Source organism: Clavispora lusitaniae (assembly GCF_014636115.1).
Source record: "Clavispora lusitaniae strain FDAARGOS_655 chromosome Unknown tig00000038_pilon, whole genome shotgun sequence".
In the NCBI taxonomy this organism is placed as follows: Eukaryota; Fungi; Ascomycota; class Pichiomycetes; order Serinales; family Metschnikowiaceae; genus Clavispora; species Clavispora lusitaniae.
The window spans coordinates 2,195,396-2,222,335 of NW_027093976.1; the positions used below are offsets into that span (position 1 = coordinate 2,195,396).

The window sequence follows — 26,940 nt, forward strand, 5'->3', positions numbered from 1 at the left end:
GTCTCTCGTTTTATATCTGTGCTCTCTCGCTCTATCTATCTGTGGGGTTGACTTCCAGACAGTTTTTATTTTCTCTTCTTTCGTGACGTGTTTGCTCTCTTTAACTAGATAAGACCCATGCCTGCATCTACCTTTACACGTTGAGCGAGCCCTGGTATTAGTATCCTCACAGATTGATCTTCTCTATAGCACATGCTGTCCGACGAAAATTTGTCGGCTAGCCTGACAGATGACAATTTTGTGGCCCCAAATGGAGCCGAGTCGCGTCTCCTTGCTCTTGTAAAGGCCCAAGAGGAGGCCACTTCTACTTTCCCTAGGAAATGCTTGGAGTTTTTCAAGAGGGCCGCTGTGGGTTACGAAAACCCATTGGAAAAGTTCATTCTTGAAACAGAACCCAATGACTGTACTTTTGTGGCCAAGTACTCAAAAGTCGTGGATCTAGATCTTCGTTCTTGTGATTGCATTTCCGTCAACTCGCTAACTTTGCACTCTGTTCACACGGGCCATCCGTTGGTTAACTTTGCCAAAGAGGAGCCACTCTCACCAGAACTATTAAAAGAAGTTGAAGAATCTCCGGCTTTGGTCTTTATACATGGTTTGGGTGGCCAGATGTCACAGTTCGAACCGTTGATGGGATTGCTTTCCCAGTGTCTGGAAATCTTTGCACTCGATCTACCGGGATTTGGTGATTCTCGATACGAATTCCCATCAAAACACAAATTTTCTGCAGAGCACCAGAAGGCCATATCTTCCAGTATTCAGGCCATGGCGTGGCTGGATTTTAAAACGGATTGCATTGTAGCAATCGTGGTACAGTTCATTCGCCAGTACATTCCTCAAGAGAAGAAGATAATTCTTATAGGTCACTCTATGGGTACACACATTCTGATCAAGGTTGCTAGCACCTTAGAGGAGCACAAAGTGGAAGGACTTGTTCTTCTTAGCCCTCCACCTTTGCAATCTGAAGAAGGAACTGAGTGGGAGACACACAACACCCGCTTAAGCCTACTAAAGAACATCAGACATAACGCATACCTTGTGAACCAGTTTAGGGTGTGGGACCGTTTGGAAGGTGTATCAAGTCAAAGTGTTTTGAGACAACTTCCTGAAAACTCAAGTATCTATACGAAAGTGAGACAATTGAGATGGAACATGGATGTTGACACACGCGTTGTTTTACGTTACATTGATGGTTTCCAAAAGGCTACTTACGAGGAGCTTATATCGGCGGTTTCGCGTTACAATGATCGTAAACAAGATCCCAGCACTTACGAGAAAACGCTTCTCATTGGCGGAATGAATGATCGGGTCACTCCGGTGAAGGTTGTTGATGATATCCACGAATACCTCTGTGCGCATACAAAAAGGACAGTTTCACACGTTACAAAGGTAAATAATGCTGGACATTCTTTGCTTTTGGCAAAACCAGAGTTTATCAGTGGCATCATCTTGAATCACTTAGAGCTGAAGTTTCCTGAACGCCTTCATTTGTCTCCGGCTTGGGTTCTCAAATTAAAAGCAGAAATCTCTGGCGATAAGTGGGGGTTGAAGAATGAGCTTAAGTGGCTGCAGACACAAGCAGTTTCGTTCAACATTACTCGTCGTAATAACACAGACTTGGCCCCATTATTGGGTATGAAAACGTTGCGTGAAGGTGATCCCAACCATCTGCCACATGTTCTCGAAGAGAGATTCTACGGCTCATCGAAGGAAAATGATATCAAAGGTAACCTAATAGCTGTGGTCGATATCTCAGCTGATATTCCACCATACAGCCCCAAATCCTTTAAGCATATCCACTACTACAAGTGTGCTACTGTATCGAAAGTTGTTCCAGATCACACTGCTGTGCGGCGCTTTATCCAGCTAATCGACGACATTCTTGCGTCAACAAATGAGCCTAACCCACTTGTTGGAGTCCACTGCCACTATGGTTTTAATCGCACCGGTTATTTAATTTGCTGTTACTTGATTGAGAAAAAAGGATGGAGTGTCCGCGAGGCAGTGGAGGGATTTAAAGCAGCAAAATCTCCTGGAATTAAACATCCGCATTTCATTGATGCCCTTTACGTCAGATATGAGAGCTAATTGTTTTTTTTATCTAATTTGTATATTCTTTTACCTATTCTCTCAATCTGCCGGATCTTATCTAATTTTGCTAATGTACTGCGAAGTGACTATGATCGTACGTTATGCAGGACTGTACAATCAATTAATACATGTGCATATTTTCCTGATATTTTCAGATTTAAAAACCGTATCGTTAGTTGACTCTTTCTGAAGTTGCTTTATGAAATTCGGCCAGTCCCTCAATGATGGTTCCATTCCCGAATGGAAGGACCAGTATGTGGACTACAAAGTGGGAAAAAAACAAATCAAAAAGGTTGCATTTCTCCACAAACAACTAGCCGAAGATAGAACATCTGATGTTACCCCATTGCTCGAATCTTTAAGTCATGAGGGAGGCACCATTCCCGGGTTGTCTTTGGGACATGGTGCTGTGCCGCCACCTAAAAATGACGAAACATCTTCGAAAAGAAGGGCCTCGCTTTTTAATCTCTCAATGAAATCGGTCAAGAATAAAAAAGAAGAGTTCTTGATTGAACGATCTACCTTTTTGCAATGGCTTTCATCGGAGCTTTCCAAAGTTGATGGTTTTTACGTGGAAAAGGAGAAAGATGTTTACGAGCGTTTTTTAGTGTTGGAAGATCAGTTTTACCAGTTAAAGGACCATAAGTTGGAACTCTCCCGCAGAGTAGACAAAGTTCCTCGGGCTCGCAAGTCTGAACCGATAAATCTTGCGGTCACGGGATGGAGGAACATTGTTAAAAACACTATCGACCACCTTAATAAATATGACTTCCCATCACTCCCATCCACAGGATTCTTGAAGACATGGAAGGCTGGCAGAGGGCGGCAAAACTCTTTCTCTTTATCCATGGCGAGCAGTGTGGAAACTGCAGACTTTGATCCCAACTACAGAGAAAACCAAATCAGAAACGGTCAATTAAGAGTAGATTCTAACATCGACGACGACATTGATCTGATTGAAAGTGATTCTGATAATCAACAAGATTTTTCTCGTGAGGAACCAAGCACTGCAGCTCAAGCGAAGCGCTCTAGACGGAGAGACTATGTTCGGAAAAAGCATTTTGGAGTACCATATTATTATGCTAAAACGCAGCTAAAGAAGGCTTTGATAGAGCATTACCGAGCCATCTCTTTGGTCAGGTCTTATAAAGAAATGAATCGTACTGCTTTCAGAAAGATCACGAAGAAGTATGACAAAGCCCTTGATGCAAAAGTTTCTGAATCATTCATGAAGAAGGTAGATGACGAGTCTTATTTCCAGAACAGTACAGTATTGGATACTATCTCAAGTCGTATTGAAGATTTGTTCTTAACTTTCTTCGAAAGCGATACTCTGGACAGAAAACATAGCTTGGAAAGGTTGCGTAGTGCAACTTACGTGTACAATAATGCAGACGTTAAGCTGCCGCTGTTTTACAAGACCGTTTTTCTCTCCGGGATTTACATTGGAATAGGCGCTCCCCTTTTTGTGATTGGCTTGTATAAAGCCCTTGAAAAGACACTTGGTGGTGAATTACCAGAAGGGAAATCTTTGCTACAAATATGGGGTGGTTACTTCTTAGTGAACATGGCATTTTTATTCATCGGTATCAATATGATGGTTTTTGAAGCATTCAAGATTAACTACAAGTTTATTTTTGAGTTCAATCTTACTACTGCATTGGATTATAAGCAATTTTTTATGCTTCCTAGTTTTGCATTTGGTCTTTTAGGACTATTGGGCTGGTTCTCATTTCAAGACTTTTGGCCATCTAAGTTTCCAGGTCGTGATTGGCCCTTGATCTTTCTTGGAGTGATGCTTCTAATATTCTTGAACCCAACTTCTAGAATGTTCGGAGCCAGCAGAAAATGGCTTCAAATAGCAATATGGAGACTTATGTGCTCTGGGTTCTATCCTGTTGAATTCAGAGATTTTTTTCTCGGCGACATATTGTGTTCGTTGACTTATTCTATGGGTAACTTATATTTCTTCTTCTGCTTGTACACTAGCGAATGGAGAAAATTTTTGGGCGGCGGATCCCCGCCTTCACTCACCAAATGTGGTTCTAGTCACTCTAGGGCTATGGGTTTCCTATCTACTTTACCTTCCATTTGGCGTTTCTTGCAGTGTCTTCGTCGTTATATGGATTCTGGTGATGCTTTCCCCCATTTGGCGAACATGCTCAAGTATCTGATCAGTATTGCCTATTATGCATTGCTTAGTAACTGGAGAATAGAGCGAAAGTCCTCAAACAGAGCTATTTTCATCGTTATTGCCTGCCTTAACTCGATACTCTCTTCAGCTTGGGATATAGTGATGGATTGGTCTCTTGGTCAGGTTCAATCTAAACACTTTCTACTAAGAGATCACCTATTTTACAAGAAGCCAGCATACTACTATACTGCAATCATTATGGATGTCATTTTGCGCTTTCAGTGGATCTTTTACGCATTCTTCTCCAATCAGATTCAGCAACTGGCTGTGACAAGTTTTTGTATTGCACTTGCAGAAATTTTCAGGAGATTTATTTGGGTTTTTTTCAGATTGGAGAATGAGCATTGCACCAATGTGATTTTGTTTCGAGCTTCGAGAGATTCTCCTTTACCTTATCGCTTGCCTGTTAAAGTTGAAAGAGCGATTAAGAAATTGGTGGCTACTAAGTACGGTCCACATGAATTCGTGGAGTCTGATGCAAGATCTAGTATTGAGCAACCTCCATCTCAAGGAAGAACGACATCATACAGTACCGAGACTAACTCCATGCGTCACAAGCGCCGTGATGGAGAAAGTCTGTCAAAGGCTTCATCCGAACATCCAAATGAGCTTCTGCGTCGGAGATCAACATTGGCTAATATTTCTAACGCTTTGAATAAGGCCCACATCAAGGACTTTCAAAGGAAAAAGTATAATGTTCAACTCGATGAAAGTGATGAAGATGAAGAAGAAGCGGACGAGTGATTACCATACTGCATTATTTGTTTATAAAGATTCTAATTGTGACTATTCATCTCATTATGTAGAGTACTGCATTTCTCGTATGTGCTGCGCATACTGTATCAAGGATGCGAAATGTACATCAACGAGGAAATACGATAACTGTATGTAAAATGCCACTCGGTCATCATCATCTTCTTCTTCAATTTAGGAGAACTGACTTTCACTTGTGAACAAAGGAAAAAAATGTTTCTTCGAAACGCTGCCTTAAGCTTACTGTGGTTTAGTTCCCTGTATACAAAGCAAAATTAAAGAGATTACCATCACGTGGGCCTGTACCAACCTCAGTGTATGCGCGAGTCACAAACTGGTGCAAAAAAAAAAAGTCACCGGTTGTTCCGCTTTATGGCTATCCTTGTCTAAAAAAAGCAAGAAGACTATTCAAAGCTTAAGAAACTTCTTGTCGATGTGCACAATCGTTCGATCTGTATGCAAATGGAAATACAACTTTGGAATGAGCACAGCTTGGTGAACTAATCAACATCAAACACAGACAGAGATACACGGGCAGTCGCCAATCATCATCAATCCGTGGACATGTTTCAGCATCGCACTATTGAGCTCATTTGCTCGATCGTTGCTGTAATCAACATTGTGGTTGGAATCATTTTGTACAGAGAGGAGTATCGAGCAGGAATCACAGTCAACACAGGTACAAGGCGCCAGGCGATCATGACTTGCACGGGAATGTGTATCCTTTTTGGAAGCATTGCAGTTTTCCTTATGATTCATGATCTCATTCAACGTCATCATATTTAGCTTTTGCTTCGTTCATAGTTTCATGAAAGATTCAAATACAAATCTGCAGTAACATGAGTGATCGAGTTTTCCGAACACAATTAGCCTATTAATCTATATTCTTTGTCTCTTTGCATTTTCTTCAAGAAGGGTGCCTGAGGAGCTTGGAGCCGAGACGTCAGCATGGAAGTCCTTGATGATGGAATCGACATCATCAATGTTCAATTGTCTAACATCGCCCAATTTTTTGATTTTATTGGTAACCTCCTTGCACTGGTCATCGGTCAAATGCAAGTTTAATTGGTCAACACGAGACTTGATTGCATTCCACCCAGTCAACCTGTTAGCAAAGTGAATGTATCTCGTCAAGCCAAAGTCCGAAGGGCTCAAAATTTCATAAGTCGATGGATTGGCCAAGATGGCTTTTGCGTGGATACCAGCCTTGTGTGTAAAAGCACAGAATCCTGTGATTGGGTTGTTGAAAGGAATGTTGACCTGAACAGCCTCTGCAACCAAATTCTCCAAGTCTCTCAACTTGTGCAACTTGTACTTGGACAAAATGTAGTCTCTGTCTGCGGCAATCATCCTCGCCATTAAACCACCAAGGGGTGTGATACCGTTTCTTTCCCCAATACCTAAAACTGAGACATCAATCAATTTGGCACCACCCTCCAAGGCTGTGTAGGCATTCGCAATGGCACATCCAGTATCGTTGTGGAAGTGACACTCTATGTCACACGAAACCACAGACTTTAATGTTCTTACCAACTCATAAACTTGTCTAGGGTTAGCACAACCAACGGTATCAGCGATACCAACTCTGTTGACGCCAATTTTGTCCACTGTCTTGTAGATGTTCAACAAATCAACCAAATCTGATCTGAAAGAGTCTTCAGATGAAAACCGGATTTCAATGCCCTTGGACTTGACAAACTCGATAACCTCGATAGCCGATTGGGCAATGTAAGACATGTCTTTGCCGTGGGAGTATTGTCTCAAAAACTGTGACGTTCCAATAACCACGTCAACACCGTCTACACCGGTCTCGACAGCAACCTTAGCGTCATCCATATGACATCTAATGTGAGTCAAAATCTTAGCTTTCAACCCCAACTTACAAATAGCTTCGCAGTCCTTTCTAGACTGTTCAGAAGCTACAGGAGAAGTCAACTCAATGTAGTCAACGCCGAAATCATCCAACGCCTTCGCAATCTCAATCTTCTTTTCCGTAGAAAAGAAAGCGTTGGCAAATTGCTCACCTTCTCTTAAGGTTGATTCGATCAACTGGAAAGACGAAACATTGGACAAGAAATCAGCAGGGTTAGGGCCGTATGGGTTAGAGTTTATAACTTCACTGGATCTGTGCAGATCTTCAGTGACTTTTGTAAATCCTTCTGGTACGGACATATTGAGACTGATAAAAGACAAAAAGTAAGCTTGAGTTTCAGAGGCCGCGATTTGCAGGGAGGACTTACAACTACTATATGGCTGAACGAAAGGAAATGAACATACTGTACCAAAAGTATTACAAGAGGCATTGTTCTTGATTATTTCTGAGAAATAGAATTTGTAATCGCCTGCTTTCTTTACGGAGTTTTCATTTGCATTTGTTTTCATGTCCCTGTGGCGACTAAATTCAAAGCATTTCCAAAAAGTTTTAGGAATCGCACCTATTCTAATTTTGTCTAAATTTGACAACAAAAAGACAATTAGTGAACAATCTTAATTTTAACTTAATATTTTAAAAAATAATTTAAAACCCACTTTACAATTCTCTTTTTAAACCAACTAGCTGCCTTCAGATATGAGCGCAGGCACCATTTGTTCATACTCGTTGTCATCAATGTGGGACACCGCCCATAGGTTTGTCCTCTTAGGTAAGACATTTGAACAAGATAGTTTGTTGATTGCACCGCTCAATTCTCCTTCTCCTCGAACCAAATAACGATTGACTCGAAGCACAGGAGAGAATCGTTCATCATAAGAAACAAGATCGAGGTACTTATGAAGTTGTGCCCTATACGGTGGTATCTCCTCATCTCTAGCAGCATATTCATCTCTCGGAGGTGGCCGAATCATTTGATGATATATGTCAATTGGGGATGACCTTTGGGGCGCTCTTTGAAGTCTAGTCGCAGACTGAAGAACGCGGATCGCTCTTTGCTCTAGTCCATTCACGTCTTCCATACTTTGACTATTAGTAGAATCACATGGGTTCTGAGCTGGTCTGGCTAGTAACGGGGTAGCCAAACAGCCATCTTGATGACTGTTTTGATTTTGCAAAGGTTTCTTTCTATGCTCACGGCGTTGTTTTGCTTTAAGTTGGGTCTTTTTCCTCAGCTCTTCTTTTCCAGCTTCCCTCCCACTTCCCGTCTTCTTCGAGCACTTATTACTCTTCCTTGGTAGCCTGTTACTTGATGAGCACCTTTCATCTTCATGAGGCGTAATGTGAGATTGTGGAACATTTGCTGAGTGTCTGCGGTCTCTTTGTCTCTGCCGATGGTATTTCCTTCGACCCCTTCCTCCTTGGGTCATAGGAGAATCTTCAGTCAACTTCATACGACCTAGTCTTACCTCTAATGTGCCTGAAACACCGCCAGGCGATCGCAAACTTTCGGAAGAACTAGCATATTCTAATTCCCAGTGTTCCTGATACGGATACGGGCATTCTGGATTTGTCAAAGAGTCAGAATGGCAAGAGTTCGTTGTGAGTTTCATTGAAAAGTATGTAGTGAAGAAGATTTTTTACTTTATGACATGTCGTACCAGCTTGTCCTCATTAGGGAATTGATACGAAGTGCAGCAACCATGGCCCAATCGCTACCCTTGCTATTTTCTTGAGCAATACTAACCAAAGTAAATCACAGCAAGTAACGTGAAGCACCTGAATTCATTATAGTTAGCATATTCAGCATTACCTAGGGTACTTGAAGTCGTTAGAACTTAAAGTCATTATTTGGCCGGAACCGGCGAAGTCACCTGACAGTATCATAATATGTAGGTTTCAATCTTATCGGTGGGCGCACCCATTACTTATGGCCTGTGCCTAATTGGACATGTGCGCATCTCTCCCCGGTACCGGAACGTCAAGAGTTGACTCACGAAAAAACGAGCGCTCACCAGATCCAACTCCAACTACAATGAGTCTCTTGAAAGTTGGCCCTAAGCAGCTTGCTGCGCAAGCCAGAAAGTTTTCTGTTACTGCTGCAAGAAGCGAAAAGAAGTTGAACAAATTCTCGTCTATCGTGACCCAGGACAAATCACAAGGTGCGTCACAGGCCATGTTGTATGCTACTGGATTCAAAACCGAGGATATGGATAAGGCTCAAATCGGAGTCGGTTCTGTTTGGTGGAGTGGTAACCCATGTAACATGCACTTGATGGATTTGAACGACCAGTGCACAGATTCTGTGAACAAGGCTGGATTGAAGGGTATGCAGTTCAACTCCATTGGTGTTTCCGACGGTATTACCAACGGTACGGAGGGAATGAAGTTCTCCTTGCAGTCTCGTGAGATCATTGCTGACTCTTTCGAGACTTTGATCATGGCCCAGATGTACGATGGGTCTATTGCAATCCCATCTTGTGACAAGAACATGCCTGGCGTGCTTATGGCCATGGGTAGACACAACAGACCTTCTTTGATGGTTTACGGTGGTACAATCTTACCCGGCTCCCCATCTTGTGGTGCTACAGCGGAAATTCCAGACAAGATTGACATTATCTCGGCTTTTCAGTCCTACGGGCAGTATTTGTCAGACCAAATCACCGAAGAGCAAAGAATGGACGTGGTGCAACACGCATGTCCTGGTCCAGGAGCTTGTGGAGGTATGTACACCGCCAACACAATGGCTTCTGCTGCTGAGGTTATGGGTATGACATTGCCTTTCTCTTCGTCTGCGCCAGCTGTCTCAAAGGAGAAAGCTGCAGAATGTGCTTCTGTCGGTGAAGCTATCAAAAACTTGTTAAAGTTGGACTTGAAGCCACGTGAAATCATGACAAAGAAAGCTTTTGAGAATGCCATCACATACATCATTGCTACCGGTGGTTCCACAAACGCCGTCTTGCACATCATTGCCATCGCTTCTTCTGTGGGTATTGAAATCACTGTGGACGATTTCCAGCGCCTCTCTGACAACACACCTTTGTTAGCTGACTTTAAGCCATCTGGAAAATACGTCATGGCTGATTTGCAAACTGTGGGAGGAACTCCAGCAGTGATGAAAATGTTGTTGGCTGAAGGCATGATTGATGGCGATCAATACACCGTCACTGGTAAGACGATCAAGGAGAACTTGGCCAAGTTGCCAGGATTGCCACAAGGACAGGACATCATTCGCCCATTGTCCAATCCATTGAAGGACAGCGGCCATTTGCAAGTGCTCAAGGGTACTTTAGCTCCAGGATCGTGTGTGGCCAAAATTACAGGTAAGGAAGGTACATACTTCAAGGGTAAGGCCAGGGTGTTTGACGAGGAGTACGCTTTCATCACTGCTTTAGAAAACGGCGAGATCAAAAAGGGTGAAAAGACCGTTTGTGTTATCAGATACGAGGGTCCAAAGGGTGGCCCAGGTATGCCAGAGATGTTGAAGCCTTCTTCTGCCCTAATGGGCTACGGTTTGGGTAAAGATGTGGCTTTGTTGACCGACGGAAGATTTTCCGGTGGCTCGCATGGATTCTTGATTGGTCACATTGTTCCAGAAGCTGCTGAAGGTGGCCCAATTGCTTTGGTCCATGACGGTGACGAGATTGTGATTGATGCCGAAAACAACATCATCGACTTGTTGGTGGACGAAGAAATTTTGGCTGAGAGAAGAAAGGAGTGGAAGCCACCGGCCCCAAGATACCCTAGAGGTACTTTGCGCAAGTACTCTCTTTTGGTGAGCGACGCATCCAAGGGATGTGTCACTGATTTGTAAGTACGGAGGATATAATCCCCGTCTTCAGTTCTATAATGCATTTAGTCATGTCCTTCGAACGGATTGTAATAGATACTTTTTTTTTACTAAGCGACAAAGTTGTTTTCAATGCGTTTTATTGTATTTTGATTTTTGTGAAGTTCATTGAGTCTTGTACATGTAATGAGTGCTTCTGCACCTTGATGCGGATCCACGTGATAGAATCATAAATTTTTGTCTTCTCCACTTTTATTGACCAAAGTTGAAATGCATTCCAGCCCCAACTCTATACGGCTTATTTCCGGAAACTCTCACAGAAAGCTTTCGGAGCTAATAGCCGAGCGCTTGGCGATTCCTCTTTCTAAAGTCGGTGCTTTCCAGTACAGCAATAAGGAAACCGCTGTCGCAGTGGGAGAATCTGTAAGAGATGATGACGTTTATATCATTCAGACGGGATACGGCGAAACGGAAATTAACGATTTTTTGATGGAACTTCTTCACTTGATTAATGCTTGCCGTATTGGTGGTGCTCGAAGAATCACTGCTGTCATTCCGAATTTCTTCTACGCAAGACAGGACAAGAAAGACAAGTCTAGAGCCCCTATTACTGCCAAGTTGATCGCTAATTTGTTGCAGACATCAGGTTGTAATCACCTTATCACCTTGGATTTACATGCCTCTCAAATCCAAGGTTTCTTCAAGGTTCCTGTTGACAATTTGTATGCGGAACCAAGCGCCTTACGATTTATCACAGAGAATTACTCCACTGACCAACTAACTATTGTCTCTCCAGATGCTGGAGGTGCAAAGAGAGTGGCATATATTGCTGACAAGTTGGATGTCCCCTTTGCGTTGATCCACAAAGAAAGACAGAAAGCAAATGAGGTGTCCAAAATGGTGTTGGTGGGTGACGTCTCAAACAAGATTTGCTTATTGATTGACGACATGGCTGACACTTGTGGTACCCTTTGTAAAGCTGCCGACGTTCTTTTGTCGAATGGGGCACAAAAAGTTGTGGCCATTGTTACCCATGGTATCTTCTCCAGCAATGCTATCGAAAAGTTGAATAAGTCAAAACTTGACAAGATTGTCTGCACGAACTCTTTGCCTTTGGATGACAAGTTGGCCCGCTGCCCAAAGCTTGAGCTTCTAGACATCAGTCCAACTCTTGCAGAGGCAATCAGAAGATTGCATAATGGTGAAAGTGTTTCCTACTTATTCGAGAATGTCCCCGAATAATTGTGCGGCCACCATCCATTTAGCCATCTGTACTATACATATATTTCCCATAAACTATTTCGTCTGCACCATGTACCAAGAAGTTCCTGCGCTCAAGTGATACGGATTTTCATCCTTGTCTTGGGCGTTCTCGTCTGTGACAAGACGTTCCTCCATACTGATTATTCGACCAACGTACCACTCCTCATTCCCAATATTAGTCTTAGTGCTTATATCCAAAAAATAATGAGGGGCATCTAAGTTGAAGGCTGTCCACGGTATTGGAATATCTTCGTTTTCAATTGCCAAGCCGTCATCGATTCTGGTTGGAAGGAAGAGGACCAAATCGCCTTCTGAGAAGTTGTTGACTGCTATCCGTTTCTTGGCTCCGTCCACAGACTTTTCTTGAGTTTTGGACTTGATTTCTTTCGTTAACTTCTTCGCAAATCCTTCGACATCGTTGAATCTCTTCGCAATAGAGTTGAGGAAGAACATCTTGTTGATTTCCACAGTATCTGTTTCTAATGCGTGTAATTGTACGTTTTCATCAAACGATATTGTATTAAAGAATGCAGCGAAGGGAGACAAGCGGTCTTCTGAATCTGAAAAATATTTCTCGAATAAGTGAGATAATCGGGTCGCTTCCTTTTCATACTCGTTAATAATTTCGTCTTTCATCGTCTCGTCGCCAGTATCATCTTCAAAAGACACTCCGATAGATTCTACCCATTTCATAGATTTTGCAATCTCTTCAACTACCAACGAATGGATGCCATGCAGCTTGGATTCTGTGATTAGAGCATTTTCACCATGATCGGCTTTCTTTGCCTTTAAGCCTTTGACCCGTTTTATTCTGTATTCCATTTTCTTAGTTTCAGCATTTTGCTCTTCGATTAAAAGAAGACCCATGGATTCCAAAACCAAAGAAAATTCCTCCACAAATTTATAGCATCTGCGCATAAGCTGAATTACTCTCAAAAATAATTGTTTGATGACGTCCGTTGCACTAGCAATAGTAGCCTCAAAGTGCCGCTCTTTAGCTTGTGTGATCTCCATCAAATTCTCATAGTCATCTGTCAGTCTTTCGAGCTGCGATATGAGATCCTTAATTTTCTTCTCAAGCTCATTCCTTTCGTTCGTAAATTCAGCACTTTTTGCTTGCATATTCGAGTACAATTCTGTTTTGAATATCCTCAAGTCACTAAGTTCAGCGGTGAGGTCAGATATTTCTTGTTCAAGGTCACGATTACTGGATGCATTATTTTCCAAAGTACGGTTCTTCGATTCCAATTCATTCACTTTAGACTTCAATTCATTTTTATCTTTTGCCAATTGAGTTACCATTGCATTATGTTCCTCCCGAATTTTTTGAGCTTCATTTACGTTGGACTCTTTGAGCTCCGTGGCGTAAGACTGAACCTCGGATAATTTTTTCTCATACTGCGACAGAAGATTTTCATTCTTCTGCTGTTCCAACCTCAAAGACTCTTGCAACTTTGAAATTTGTTCCTTCAAGATGAGATTCGACTCATGGAGTTGTTTATTCGAGTTTTTCAACTCGTTATTCTCCTTTTTTAGTCTAATGTTATCTAAGTGCTTATCAATGGTAGTCGAGGCGTCGAGGGGTTTTGCTTTCATCTCTCTCTTTTCCTCGATAGATGAATTCTTTGACTTTTCCTTCAAAAACTTGGTGGGATCAGAAGTCATAGGCGAAGGATGAGATGTGAGAAGCATACTCATATTATTAGCGTCGCTAATTTTAACCCCTTGGCTCTTAATTACGGGCCAGTTGGAGAGATTCGAGTATTGCTGTTGATGAAGTAGGTCCTCGAGTTTTCTAATTCTCTGCCTAAGGTCTTTAACCAAATTAATTTCATGATCTTGCTCGAACTCCTTCAGTCCTTCTTGGTAGTTTCTTAGGACCATCAGATTCGTCTCAATGGGATTAACGGATGTCATGGAGCCAAGGGAGGAAACAACCCTTGTGACTTTTTTCAAGTTATCTGTAGAAATCATTAAATCTTTAAAGTTCTTCGCAAGAAGAGAGGCAAATTTCGAACTGTTGGTGAATTTATGGGTCTTGATACTCTCAATGTAATGAGCAATATCATCTCTCTCTATCACCAAGTCTCCAAGAAATGCAAGGGTGGAGCCTTTCATGGCCTCGGAATACCCATTTGACAACGAGACTTCAACTGACGGTACGTGGACTCTCGCATCATTCTTGACATTGAGCAATTTTATGAAAGCTCCAAATTTCTTGATCCAAAGCTTTTGAAACATTTTCTCATGATCAATAATAATCATTAACTGTTCTGACACATTGCTAACAACACCTTTAGTGAAAAAGTCAAACCACTCGTATTGTCTTCTCTGTTCTATCAACATGAACCCGAAAAGCAACGGCAAATCAACCGTCATAGAAAGCAAATTCTCTGCCTGTCTTACTTTTGCTATTGAGTCCTGCTCACGCGGGGTGTCATCTGTATTGGAGATCAGCCCTGCTGAAACTCCGGACGAGTTATCTTTCATGAAGTTTTTCATATTGCTCTTAATTTCAACCATTTTCATTTGCATTTTCGCCACGTTTTGAAAAATGCGTAATCCTTCTCTTGATATTTTTCTTTTAAAAGTGGCTAACGATTCCAACGCGTTGTACAATTTCTCAGTCTGCGTGAAAATCTCTTTCAGATGATCTCTCGAATTGCTCAGACTTTGTTTTGAAGCAAGTGCAATCGCCTTGAGGCTCGAAGACCGTATCAGTTCTAATTCGGAAAAGTTATTCATTGACTCCTTTCTTAACGATTCAATGCATTTGTCAACGCTGTCCTTCTCATAATTTGCACTGTCAAGACCATTCAAAAACCCGTTAAAAGCATCGATAATCTTGGGCAAGGTACTGCTGACTTCTGCAGCATTCTCTTTCAACGTCACCTCGTCCAAATAATTGGCAAGATGAATCTTGTGCTGTGGGGAATGTGATAATACAATTGGAGGGAATGTTTGAAGTTCTTTGTAGTAGTTTTTCCACGAAGTATGGAGCGATTTCATACCGAGCAACTTGATGTAATTGAAGTGATTTTGCACATTTTTATCTGTTGCATTAATCAAGTTTGCTATGAATTGGAGTATAATATTGAAGGATTTGAAGATCACGTTTATGTGGCTGATGAATCTTTCCACTAGTTCCTCCAAGCTATGGCTTAGATTGACAAGACTTTTTGTCCAATCAGCATAAATCGATTCTTCACTACCATGTGTGTTCATTGCTTTGAATTGAGTAAAAGATTGAGGTTGGAGGCTCTTAAACTTATCATCCTCGGTCTGTAGTAGGTAGTTGTTTAGTATTGCCTCATCATCCATGCGATTGAATAGACGCTTATCGAATACGTATATCTCGCTGACCTCATTTATAATTTGAAAGTTGAATTTTATACCAAAGGAAGTTAGCATGAAGATATTCTCCGGTCGGGCTAAGTTATAATTTGAGAAAGTTTCCACTAAATACGACTTGAAAGATTGAATATGGTGAAACCGGACTGGTTTTGGGATTTTCAAAGTCAAGCCATTGTGAGCATTGTAAACTATCACATAAGATAAGTCACTTCCCATTTTTGCCTAATATTAGAGCAATTGTAGTTTCTAGTTGCACGTATACTTTTGCCACCTCGTTTATTGCCAATATGCCTGGTAGTAGACAAAGCGAACAAAACACGCACAGTTTGAGGATGACAGTTATTATACAACTATCGTGGAATATATCAAGGGAAGTGGTTATGGAAATAGGAGTAAAGTGGCTGAAGTGATAATCGGACCTCAAGAGGCTCGATATCACACTACACCAGTACCTTTCTATGTGGGGAGCCACACCATTGTATGTAAACGATAAATTTTATAGCAAATGTGTCCTGAAACTTTACGATGTCTTTTCTCCACAAGATCTTATTACTTGTACTCGAAGCTTATTATCCTTATCCATTGCTCTGATTTTTTCCATGGAATTTGCATTTTTGCAAAAAAGGTTCTTCTTTGGAAAGTATTTATGAAGTGCGAATACACAGTGTTCATGAGACTCACCTACAAATACTTTTAGTACCTCGTTGTATTCTTAAAAAATAATAGTAGCACTATTTATAAATAGCAGGCTCAAAGCTTTGGTTTAGCAGGCAATTGAGCAGATAAGACTTGTTTCATTTCATTTGCTGTTTCGGTCAAATAATATTTCATGTAATCGGATCTCAAGCCAGAACCCTTCTTACAAGAGATGTGAACTTGCAACCATTCGTTATTGACCAAGTAAGCCAAGCCAAAACCTTCGTCAATAACCTGTGACCAGCCCCAACTTTGGAAAAATTCGGAAGGCACCTGAGACGTGGAAAGGTACCAAGTCGAAGAGTACTTGAACACAGGATCGGTGAAGATCGCTGGTGTGTTTTCTCCTTGCTTGATCATTTGCAGTAAACCAAAAAGGTGACGGTCCACTCCCTTCCCATCTGCAGCTTCGACCAAGTATTTGACATGTTGCTTGCAGGCAGCATTGAAGGACGCAATTTTTTCTTCGGCACTAGCTTTTGTGTTGGTCCAGGTCTCAACAAACTTTTTAGACTCAACAGAGACGGATCTGCCTGTTTCAGTTCTTCCCTTCAAATACTTTCTTGTTGCAGCACTTTCGTAAGTTGGGCGAACTTTACCAGTGAGTTTATAATAGGCCAATTGGATCATCATTTGAACATAGGCATCAGGAGAAACCTTGAATTGCTTGATCAAATTCTTACCATAGCCATAGTACTGGAACACTTCTTGATCATGAGATGCAATGGTGCGCTGGAACTTCGCGATCGCTGTCGAAATATCAGCTCTTGTCTGAAGGGATATGTCAAATGGCAAAACACTAGGCAACTCCGGAACGAGAGATGCCGCATGAGCGGAATCGGCGAGGATGTCAGAAATGAAAGCTTCAGGGTCCTCCTTCAGTATGTTCTGTAAAATGAAGTTGTTCAATTGAACAGTAGGTGTCGCATCCATTCTAGAATGTTCACCAAGGAAGCCCGAGTTACCATTCTTGCTAATGAAGAACTCCAAGGGCTTGTCAAAAAATCTGTTCTGGCCATCTCCGTGCCAGTTGTTTTTTGCCTTTTCCTCTATGGTCACAGGATAATTGTCGTCAAGACAGATAACGAAAGAAGAGGCGAAAATAGATTCGAAAGAGGCTTCATTGATAGGCGATTTGTTCATCGCATTGAATGCATTCAAGTACTCATCCCTGTTCAACGAAGTAAGAGCACCCACACCCTCACCTCTAGGTACTCTTGGGCTCACTTCATTGACCAAGTAAAGAAGTTGCTTGAAGAGAGCACTTTTAGACAATGGGTTTCCTTCAGCATCGTGATGGTACACCTTGTAGAAGTTGTTGTTCAAGGCCACAATAAAGTAGCGATGTTCTCTTCCATCATATCTTTTGGTTATGTCACTGCCAGCAGCAGGCACTCTCGAGTTGTTGAACATGTAGTGGAACGCGTTCATACAATAAGGGTTTCCCTTTATAACTTCTGGCTCCAAAGTTTCATTCTCAACCTTGAGAAGAAACTCTACCGTGTAGTAAGCAATCAACGATGCCTTGTACAACTGGTTCTGGCCAATGGCATTGTTTACATCCTTGTGGTTGAAGAAGTACGAGACATATGGCACGACAGGGTCTCTGTATGACATGTATGCATAATCGTCCCAGAATTCGGCCAACCAATTGTCCTTGTCCTTAGCGAAGTCTTCCAATCTCTTCTGCAAAACTTCTCCTGGACCACCGGTTTGCAAGAATTCCTCCACATGCGCCTTGGTAGTCTCTAATTGACTAGAAGAGAGAAAAGGTTCGACAGTTTTCAAGTACTTGGAACATGTTTCTTGGAGGGTGGGGACGGGCAACTTTGGAAGCTGCGATTGGAACTTGAACAAGTCCCCTTTAACGGTGGAGGTTGAAAACTTTCTTGTCATTCTTCCCAAAGACTTAAGCATTTGTATGTTTGCACTCCCCGATTAATGTGCTGGTAGATTAATGGAGAGAAAGCTGATGCGGAAGTGGTGCAATTACTCGAGAAAAAGTCTGGGGTTGGTGTTCGCTTATATAGCGGCTTTGGCCAGTTGATTTTGTGGGGTCGCACATTCCGCCGGACCGAGGTTCAATAAGGGGTGTATGGGTGTCTGTCAGGGGAATCCGTACTCCGAGAATCCGGGAGGGTCTATTTTGAGCGCTTAAAAAGGGTGGGATCCGGATATTGGTAAATTGAGCCGAGATCGCAGCCTTTTTTTGAGCCTGTTGGTGGGAACTGGCGGCGTTCAAATTATCAGTGGAAAGACATGCGATTGGGCACAGCACGTGAAGAATTGGTTCCGAGGACAAAAGTTTGATCGCATGGCAGGTTTTTAGCACTTTGGTTGGGGAATTGAATGCGCAAAGATGACACATTCAAACATCTGCTTCTGCTATCGATACTAGATCGGACCCCAATGATACTTCGTAGTCCTGCGTTACTGCCGTTACTGCCGTTGGTTCTAGTTGTTCTCTTCCCAGTATTAAAGTGCCACAAAAACTACTCGAAGTGTGCCCCAGTAAAAGCACACTAGTTTACACAAACACCAAGATTTGTCGTTGCAACCGCCACCAGTCTTACTATTTTCTGATCCAGTCCTATTCCAACGTTAACTTGGCACGGCGCGTCAGGAGGCGCGGCGGTAACAAGATCTCCTGTAGAGAAACATGCAAAGACACTGTATATAGAACACCCGGCTCTATACTGAGCCGAGAGTTCCAGAGGATCCGGCACTTCAGAAAAAAAAACCTGTAACGCATCTTCAAGGCTGCAAAGTTAGGGGCACACTCTCAATTTTTCCTTTTCCAATGCTGGCCCAAGTGGCTCTCGCGTACATAGCCCTTGTATGGTATGCTGTCATAGTATCTGTGGCGTTCCTAGGTTTTCTATGCATCCTAGTACTGTTTTATAAACCTCCTTTGCCTACGGGGGACTTGTCGAAGCTAGAACCCGTTACAATCATCAGGCCAATCAAGGGCATAGACCCAGAGCTAGTTTCATGTTTGGAGCTGTCGTTTCTTCAGGATTATCCAAGGGACAAGCTCCAAATTTTGTTTTGTGTGTACGACGCGGATGATCCCGCCATCCCCACATTGAAGATGCTTGTTGCCAAGTATCCCAATACCGATGCGCAAATCTTGATCTCAGAACCTCATACTGACCATTTTGGTCCAAATCCGAAGGTGAATAATTTGGCAAAAGGTTTTCTAGCGGCGAAATACGATATTCTATGGGTTATGGATCTGAATGTGTGGGCCTCTCCATATATTCTTACGAACTCTGTGATGGCAATGCTAGAAAACACAAACTGTGGTACGCCGGTCGAAAAAAACGATCGCAAGGTCAAGTTGGTTCACCACGTTCCGTCTGCTCTTTCCTTAGACAGTGCTAACTCAGGTTTCGGGAGTTTGTTAGACGAAATGTTCCTTTTCACATCTCACCTGAAGTTTTACGTCAGTTTAAACAATCTTTCTATCGCTCCATGTGTTAATGGAAAATCCAACTTATATCGCAAGTCGGATCTCGATTTTGCCGTGTCTCGCATTCCTTACGCAAAATCTCAATTCTTTTCTGAAGCTTCAGTGAAACAAGACGCATTGCGCATCTCTAATAAAGGGCCAGGCCATCTGATTGAGTTCTTTGCAAAGTATATCGGTGAAGATAATATGATTGCAATTGCTCTCTGGGAAAATTGCAATGGCAGAACAGCTCTAACAGGTGATATTGTCATTCAGCCGTTGCTTTCTCACAATAAGTCCAATTCCATCAAAGAATATTTCAATAGAAGAGTCAGATGGCTAAGGGTTAGAAAATATATGGTCAAAGCTGCTACTTTGGTGGAGCCAACCACAGAATCTATCATATGTGGCATTATCGGAACTTTTGCATTGTCAACACTCTTGTGGAACCAAACTTTCAACGTTTGGTTCTTTATTTTGCATATGGCCTGTTGGTTTGCCTGTGACTATTACCAGTTCTATGTTTTGGTCAACAATATCACTAATTCACGGCATCTGCCGGTGTGGCTTCGAAACGTAGCACCAATGTCTAGAAGTTTGTGGCAATGGAGCCAAATTTGGCTCATGAGAGAAGCATTCGCATTACCGATATGGATTGATGCGATGCTTGGCCAGGAAATCAACTGGAGAGGCAAACCCTTCAAAATCAAAACCGATCTTTCTGCCGAGGAACTTCAGTGACTTTTGACGGTTCATTTATAGATGTGTACATAGTATATCAAAGGCTCACGTTCCAATAATGTGGGGAAGAGTGTGTATAACTTGCTCCTCTCCCTTGCAACTTTGACTATTCATTTGGCCAGGTGTCGTTAATGATTGAATTGAAAGGAAAATCAGCTCTTATTACAGGAGGCTCCAAAGGATTGGGCGCTGCCGTGGCACGTCAATTAGCGGCAGAAGGTGTAAATTTAGTAATAAATTACAACTCTTCTGTTGGTCCTGCCCAAAAGTTGGCCGAGGAACTTAAAGAAGAATTTAAGATCGAAACCCACGTTATTCAGGCAAATGTGTTCGACGGCAAAGAAGTAGCAGCCAGCTTGGTCAAAAGTGCTTATGAAAAGCTAGGAGGCTTGGATATAGTGATATCCAACGCCGGCTGGACTAAGATTGTGCCCTACGACGATTTGGAGGCATTAGACGACGAGCTTTGGGACGGCTGCTTCGGAGCAAACATCAAGTCACATTTTTACTTGTACAAAGCGGCAAAGAAGTTTTTCGATGCGAACGAAGAAGGAGGAGCTTTTATTGTTTCGGCGTCCATCGCAGGCCGCATGGTATACGGTTCAAGTATCCCGTATGCGGTCAGCAAAGCCGGCTTGATTCATTTGGTCAAGATGCTCTCACAGAGTCAAGGCCCTAAGGTAAGAATACACGCTGTTTGCCCTGGGCTTCTTTTAACGGAATGGGGAAACCGCTTCCCACAGGAGAAGGTACAACAGACAGTTGAAGCCTCTCCGATTAAGAAATTGGCTGATATCGACGAAACTGCTGCGCAGTTCATATTACTATGCAAGCTTGCTACTTCTACAGGCACGATTGTTGGCATTGATGGTGGCATTTACGTTTGAGTAGAGCTTTTCAATGCATGATTTATACAAATCCGAGTCCTGTTGAACCCAGTAAAATCGATGGACCTAAAGGCGAGAAATGGGCGGCCTAAACTAGAATACATCAAACGTTTCAATCTGTAAGTTTAAACCAGTTCCAAAATATTTTCTAAATGGTCTCTTTGTTTTGTTGACTAAAACCAACTGTTAGCCTGAAAGCAAAGGATCCTGTAACGTACGAGTGTTGGTGAATATTGCCCTTGATTTCTTGAAATAAATGTGTTTAGTTTTTCGACTGCAAGATAAAAAGACACGGGACCAGTTACTTTTAGAACACTGGCAAGAGAGTTGCATGTTACCCATCAACTTCCTCTAAGACATGCAATCATGAGGAAACGACGTGCACGAATGCAAAAATTTATTCTGACCCAAAAAAATAGTACTTTGGGTCGCTTGTTCGAAATTATTAGATCATGCAGCCATGGAATTTGTTTGAGAATGTTAAGAAAACAAGAATACACGGGTTTTTGTTTCTAGCCAGGGTCCGAAAGTTCGCATTAGTATTTCGCTTATAGTTGGAAATGTTTGCTTTCCTGTTGGACACGTTACACACTTCTGATCTCCGTCGAAAAATAGGTGGGAGATCGCGTTAATATTACAAGAGGTCAGATAAAGAAAGCCAAATTACAGTGTGAAGGTTGGCGTTTGCTGAGAGTCGAACATTTCCGATCCTTAAGTCCTTGCCAAAACTTTTGGTTCTTGAAGAGGCAAAAAATTGAAGCAAATGTAGTGGCATGTAGGATCTATTGTTCTTATGGTTATTGTATTTCGATCCTAGTGTTAGCGGGAAAATAATTTCTGGGCATTCATAGACAAAGCTTGACATTACTGTAAGGGGAAACACCTGCATCAAGGTATATACTATGCGCGATTCTTCGCTTCATCTAGGACCCCCAAATAGGCATGTCTACTGATCAAGTTAATTTTCCCAGAGTAGTTATGACTAAATTAACACGTTAGGAAATCTGGGATCTAATAGGGATACATCATGTATGTGCCGTGCATTCAAATATTTTTTTCTTGTGTACGTGAACTACTTTGACCTGAAAGCTACTCAATCCAGCTTCGTTAGAAAATACCCAAGAGATTACAACCACGCTTTATAAAGGGCCACGAACAGGGTCTCAAACGAAAACTCCGAAGCGAATTCTTGTTTGTGACGCATGAGCGGCAATTATTGCTTTATACGATAACCCGACAATAGAATTATTTTTTTGGGGTAAACAGCCGAGCAATCGTCAAATTTGGGAAAGAGAAGATGCACGGCTACTTGTCACACTGCACGTCGAGTGAGGGTCAATTTTGTCATTTATCTATGACTTACCCTGCCAGGGAAATTCGATCCCTGTTTTCTTCCCTTCTGCTGCAATTCCAATATGACATATGTTCCAATTCACCAAGGACGAATCTGGTCTCTCACAAATGATCAAGAGATCGCTTTGAAAAAAGTGTGGGGAATCCTCCTCAAGCACTGTGGCTATCCCATAAATATCTCCATAGAAAGTATTGAAAAAGGCGACCAGCTAGTGGCTTCAATAACAGACGTTCGCCTGATTGGCGATCCCGAGCTGATAGGTTCTCGAAGTAAGGAAACTTCCACAATGGAATCTCATTCATCCACTCTCACACACACATCTATTTCAAGTAATGTCCGAAGTGTTTACTATGTTTTGGAGACAGGAGGCTGTGATAATGACGACGACGACATTTTCTCTTTATATCAACTGGAAGGTTATTCCATGTTGAAAAAATATGCGCCAGAAATTTTACACAAGAGTTTATGGGCACTGGGCAGAAACGACAACACTGACAACTATTTGCTTCGATTTCTCAGGATATCAAAATTCAACTACAAATCTTCTTTGAGTTGGATAGCTCATATTCTTGATTGGAGACACGCCAAGTACAATGTTGAAGATATCCTTTTCAAAGGTGATGCTCATATCTTCTTCGAGCTGAAATCCCCAAATTTAGTTGATGTTTTCCGGAGAAATGAGATGTATGTCCGTGGAGTTGCCAGAAGCGGTAGCCCCTTAATCATATTCAGAGGGGCCAAACATAAGAGAGGGCGATGTACGGATGCACAGTTTGAGAAAGTTATTCTTTTATGCATAGAATGGGCAAGATTGGGCTTTCTGGAATACAAACAAGGTGTGGACCAGTTTCATGTTATCATTGATCTCACAGGCTTTACAATGAAACACGCAGACTTCCATGGCGTCAAGTTTGGGATCAGAGCTTTTCAAAAGTACTTCCCTGACTCGCTTGAAAGATTACAGATTCACAATGCTCCTCGCGTTTTTAGCGCAATGTGGAAAATCTTGGAACATTGGATGAAACCTCATTTACGTGAAAGGATCTCCTTTACAAAATCGATTGGGGAACTAACGAAGTACATTGACCCGAAGTATATTCCTGCCGATATTGGGGGAGCAGAACAACATCCACCAGCATACATTGAGCCTACCTTCTTTAATTGCCAAAGAAAGACTCCAGATGAAGCATTCTACTCTCTTACAAAGGAGAGAGATGAACTTACAGTCAAATTCATCGAATCAACTATTAAATGGATCGAGGCAACAACAAGCGAAGAGTCCAAAATGCATCTTATAAACAAGATCGAGATCTCAAGAGCGCGGGCAATTAATTATATCAATCTAGACCCATATTTGAGAACAAGGGGCATTCCTGACAGGAACGGTGAGGTGGCAATCATTTCATATTAGTGTTAGGCACCATGAATTTTAATGGTTAATCTTCATCTTTTGTAAAAGGGAGATTTGGTATTCATGTTTAGAGGAAAAGTGGTTCTAGAAGGTTAAAACCTCAATACCAGACAACCATCTTTTTTCCTTGCCATATGTAAAGTAGAATATTTTACATTACATGTATACCATGTATCTAATATTTGATAAGAATTAGCTTTAGTCTCTTTAATACATTCATCATCAAGACATGCGACATTAAGGATTACATTCCTAGAAAGGCAAAGAGTAAGGGACTTGGTACGTTACTGTACCTATTGTAGCTCGAAGAAGATTTTATTTTTCAAATGGTCTGAAAAGAGTAAGTTTAGACAGAAAGTTCTTCAAGGAGGCAACCGGAAAGCAGACTAAATCTTGAAATGACAATTGATTCAGGCAGCGTGCCTATGCGACATAAGGGAGATTGAAAAATTGGGGCTAATTACGAAATCAAAATACAATTCTTCTCTTCTGCTTCATACAAGTTACCAACAAGCAAACCATTACATTTGAGCAAAAAAGCACCAGAATAACATGGTAGGGAGATATCCCATGCGCTTACCACTGTGAGTAGCTATAGAGTAGTCACAACCGGCTGATGTAAAGTAACTTGACCTAAGACAAAAAAAAAAAGTAGTTGAGTTTAGGTTTTTTACTAGACCGCGACCACTCAAAAATTCCAAGATGAAAGTAAGGCATTAATTTAAAAGAAGACAGGAAAATAGCGTCTACCACTGGATAAAAGTAGGTACTTTTTGTAATAATTAAGATAAATAATTCAATTTTTTTTTCACCACTTTTGTTTTGGCCTACCGATATGGGACGTTTATTTCATGGATTTCGCAGTATTCGGAGAAAAACGGTTGTTCCAGTCAAAATTTGATGTCGTGCAGTTTTACCTCTTCCAAATTTTAAATTGATAAGGCTAAGACTTGTGATTCAAGGATTGTAAGAATACGAGAGGTAGGATTTTTTTTGGATTAAAAGTTGCTGTTTCAGTCACTTTGCTTGACCAGTTCATGCAGTGATTGTACACAGCGCGGCATTTGAACTTCAACCCATTTTAGGTCAGTACAAGCGAGATGCAAGTTGGAGAGCAGATACATATACTTCTGATTTTCACACTTGTATCAGGATACCTATCCTTCAGTATCTTTGATTGCAACTCTTCTTTCCGATTCTTATTCCAATTCGCTCTCCTCAGACCTTCATTCTTTCGTACACAGGAGAGTAGTCGCGCAACTGCGGAGACCTCTTGGCTACAAGTTTCTCCTCACCCTTGACATTTGGGGTAGCCCCATTTTCTATGGAGAGCTCTTTGCAACCTCGGCTTCCAAATCGATGTCCCGCTTTCTATTTTCCTGTTCCATTACTTGTTTCGTCTCGCATTTTAGGTGATGTGCACCCCTCGGGGAATGGAATAAGCTTTCGCAGTCACACACCGGAGCATCAAAACTAATAAAAGAACTTGACAGCTGCAGCATTTTCGTGCCCGATATTGTCCTAGTACTTCTGAAAGAAATGTGCGGGAAACTTCTATATGGAGATGTCCTCTTGTATATCATTATGGCATAGAGCACTGTGTGCGGTGTATGGTCTAAGTGGCTTGGCATTCTAAAAAAACGCCCTGTCTTAAACTTTTTCTGCGTACCCCACATTTTCTGGTACTAAGCTGAGATGGGGATAACAAGAATAATCAGCAAACTCTAACACGAGGCCAATATATATACCAGTGCCAATGTACCTGAAATAGCTTTCCTCTACTATCTTCTGCCTTTTTTCTCGGTCTTTTTTCTCCATCCTACCTTTCTTTGCGGTGTACTGAAGTGAATTACAACAATGTCTGTTCCATCTTCATCATCTGTGGATTTTGACAAGCACACTATTTCTCATGAAGAGCGGCGCCCACTGACAGTGCTCGTGAGCGGAGAAGGTAATGAGTTCATCACATTGGGAGACAAAAAGTATTATCGCCATGAGCTTATGACTGCTTTTGCAGGAACTTTGGTTCCCGAAAGATATGCTCCACCACCCGTTCACAAGTTTGGAAATGCTGCTGCCTTAGGTTTGGCCGCATTTTCCTTAACAACATTTGTATCGGGTCTTTATATATCTGGAGCGATGGGCATCAAGATTCCAGCTGTTGGACTCGGATTAGTTTTGTTTCATGGTGGTTTCGTTAGCGCCGCCGCAGGCATCTGGGAGTTGATAATAGGGAATTGTTTTGGAGGCACGGTACTTACAAGTTTTGGTATGGGATTTTGGCTTTCTTATGGTGCAATTAATGTCAGAGCCTTTGGAATTATGCAAGCATATGCATTAGATCCAGAACAGTTCAACAATGCTCTAGGTTTCTTCATGTTGGGATGGGCAATTTTTACTTTCATGATTGTCATGTGTACGTTAAAGTCAACTTTGTTCTTCATTATGCTTTTCGTGACAATTGACATGGCTTTTATACTCTTCACAGCCCATTACTTTACGGGAAACCATAAGTTGATGACAGCAGGAGGCGTTTTCTGTGTTATTTCATCCTGCTGTGGCTGGGTTTGCGTGTATGCTGGTATTGCTACTCCTCAAAATTCCTATTTTACTGTGAAACCAACTCAGGTGCCTATTTTTGGCAAGAAGAAAGATTAAAACCCAACAATATGTGTGTCATTATTCATAGGTTCATAATGTCAATTTTATGTTCTCTAGGGAGGTACTGATGTTCTCTAGGGAGGTACTGATGTTCTCTAGGGAGGTACTGATGTTCTCTAGGGAGGTACTGATGTTCTCTAGGGAGGTACTGATGTTCTTTAGGGAGGTACTGATGTTCTTTAGGGAGGTACTGATGTTCTTTAGGGAGGTACTGATGTTCTTTAGGGAGGTACTGATGTTCTTTAGGGAGGTACTGATGTTCTTTAGGGAGGTACTGATGTTCTTTAGGGAGGTACTGATGTTCTTTAGGGAGGTACTGATGTTCTTTAGGGAGGTACTGATGTTCTTTAGGGAGGTACTGATGTTCTTTGGGAGGTACTGATGTTCTTTAGGGAGGTACTGATGTTCTTTGGGAGGTACTGAT

General features: G+C 41.9%; 12 protein-coding genes across 12 annotated transcripts; 8 read left to right on the plus strand and 4 right to left on the minus strand. All coding sequences in view use genetic code 12, as the record gives it.

Moving 5' to 3' along the window:
• Nucleotides 1–192: 192 nt before the first annotated feature.
• On the plus strand, nt 193–2,088 carry FOB63_002134 (triacylglycerol lipase; the record flags this gene model as incomplete). Its single annotated transcript, XM_002617717.2, has 1 exon — nt 193–2,088. The coding sequence occupies one exon, from the start codon at nt 193–195 to the stop codon at nt 2,086–2,088; it is 1,896 nt and encodes a 631-aa protein (XP_002617763.2).
• A 202-nt stretch (nt 2,089–2,290) lies between these two features.
• Nucleotides 2,291–5,029, plus strand: SYG1 (Syg1p; the record flags this gene model as incomplete). The annotated part of the gene is made up of 1 exon (XM_002617715.2): nt 2,291–5,029. The coding sequence occupies one exon, from the start codon at nt 2,291–2,293 to the stop codon at nt 5,027–5,029; it is 2,739 nt and encodes a 912-aa protein (XP_002617761.2).
• An 888-nt stretch (nt 5,030–5,917) lies between these two features.
• Nucleotides 5,918–7,420, minus strand: LYS21 (homocitrate synthase; the record flags this gene model as incomplete). The annotated part of the gene is made up of 1 exon (XM_002617714.2): nt 5,918–7,420. One exon carries the CDS (start codon nt 7,418–7,420, stop codon nt 5,918–5,920), a length of 1,503 nt encoding a protein of 500 aa, XP_002617760.2.
• Nucleotides 7,421–7,591: 171 nt separating this feature from the next.
• Nucleotides 7,592–8,521, minus strand: FOB63_002137 (uncharacterized protein; the record flags this gene model as incomplete). The annotated part of the gene is made up of 1 exon (XM_002617713.2): nt 7,592–8,521. One exon carries the CDS (start codon nt 8,519–8,521, stop codon nt 7,592–7,594), a length of 930 nt encoding a protein of 309 aa, XP_002617759.2.
• Nucleotides 8,522–8,859: 338 nt separating this feature from the next.
• Nucleotides 8,860–10,722, plus strand: ILV3 (dihydroxy-acid dehydratase; the record flags this gene model as incomplete). The annotated part of the gene is made up of 1 exon (XM_002617712.2): nt 8,860–10,722. One exon carries the CDS (start codon nt 8,860–8,862, stop codon nt 10,720–10,722), a length of 1,863 nt encoding a protein of 620 aa, XP_002617758.2.
• A 246-nt stretch (nt 10,723–10,968) lies between these two features.
• Nucleotides 10,969–11,940, plus strand: PRS4 (ribose phosphate diphosphokinase subunit; the record flags this gene model as incomplete). The annotated part of the gene is made up of 1 exon (XM_002617711.2): nt 10,969–11,940. The coding sequence occupies one exon, from the start codon at nt 10,969–10,971 to the stop codon at nt 11,938–11,940; it is 972 nt and encodes a 323-aa protein (XP_002617757.1).
• Nucleotides 11,941–11,994: 54 nt separating this feature from the next.
• FOB63_002140 (autophagy protein) lies at nt 11,995–15,531 on the minus strand (the record flags this gene model as incomplete). The annotated part of the gene is made up of 1 exon (XM_002617710.2): nt 11,995–15,531. One exon carries the CDS (start codon nt 15,529–15,531, stop codon nt 11,995–11,997), a length of 3,537 nt encoding a protein of 1,178 aa, XP_002617756.2.
• A 534-nt stretch (nt 15,532–16,065) lies between these two features.
• CAT2 (carnitine O-acetyltransferase) lies at nt 16,066–17,928 on the minus strand (the record flags this gene model as incomplete). The annotated part of the gene is made up of 1 exon (XM_002617709.2): nt 16,066–17,928. One exon carries the CDS (start codon nt 17,926–17,928, stop codon nt 16,066–16,068), a length of 1,863 nt encoding a protein of 620 aa, XP_002617755.2.
• Nucleotides 17,929–18,811: 883 nt separating this feature from the next.
• HSX11 (Hsx11p) lies at nt 18,812–20,203 on the plus strand (the record flags this gene model as incomplete). Its single annotated transcript, XM_002617708.2, has 1 exon — nt 18,812–20,203. One exon carries the CDS (start codon nt 18,812–18,814, stop codon nt 20,201–20,203), a length of 1,392 nt encoding a protein of 463 aa, XP_002617754.1.
• Nucleotides 20,204–20,334: 131 nt separating this feature from the next.
• Nucleotides 20,335–21,090, plus strand: FOB63_002143 (SDR family NAD(P)-dependent oxidoreductase; the record flags this gene model as incomplete). The annotated part of the gene is made up of 1 exon (XM_002617707.2): nt 20,335–21,090. The coding sequence occupies one exon, from the start codon at nt 20,335–20,337 to the stop codon at nt 21,088–21,090; it is 756 nt and encodes a 251-aa protein (XP_002617753.1).
• Nucleotides 21,091–22,505: 1,415 nt separating this feature from the next.
• Nucleotides 22,506–23,855, plus strand: FOB63_002144 (SEC14 family lipid-binding protein; the record flags this gene model as incomplete). The annotated part of the gene is made up of 1 exon (XM_002617706.2): nt 22,506–23,855. The coding sequence occupies one exon, from the start codon at nt 22,506–22,508 to the stop codon at nt 23,853–23,855; it is 1,350 nt and encodes a 449-aa protein (XP_002617752.1).
• Nucleotides 23,856–25,712: 1,857 nt separating this feature from the next.
• On the plus strand, nt 25,713–26,513 carry FOB63_002145 (acetate uptake transporter family protein; the record flags this gene model as incomplete). The annotated part of the gene is made up of 1 exon (XM_002617705.2): nt 25,713–26,513. One exon carries the CDS (start codon nt 25,713–25,715, stop codon nt 26,511–26,513), a length of 801 nt encoding a protein of 266 aa, XP_002617751.1.
• Between the last annotated feature and the right edge of the window lie 427 nt (nt 26,514–26,940).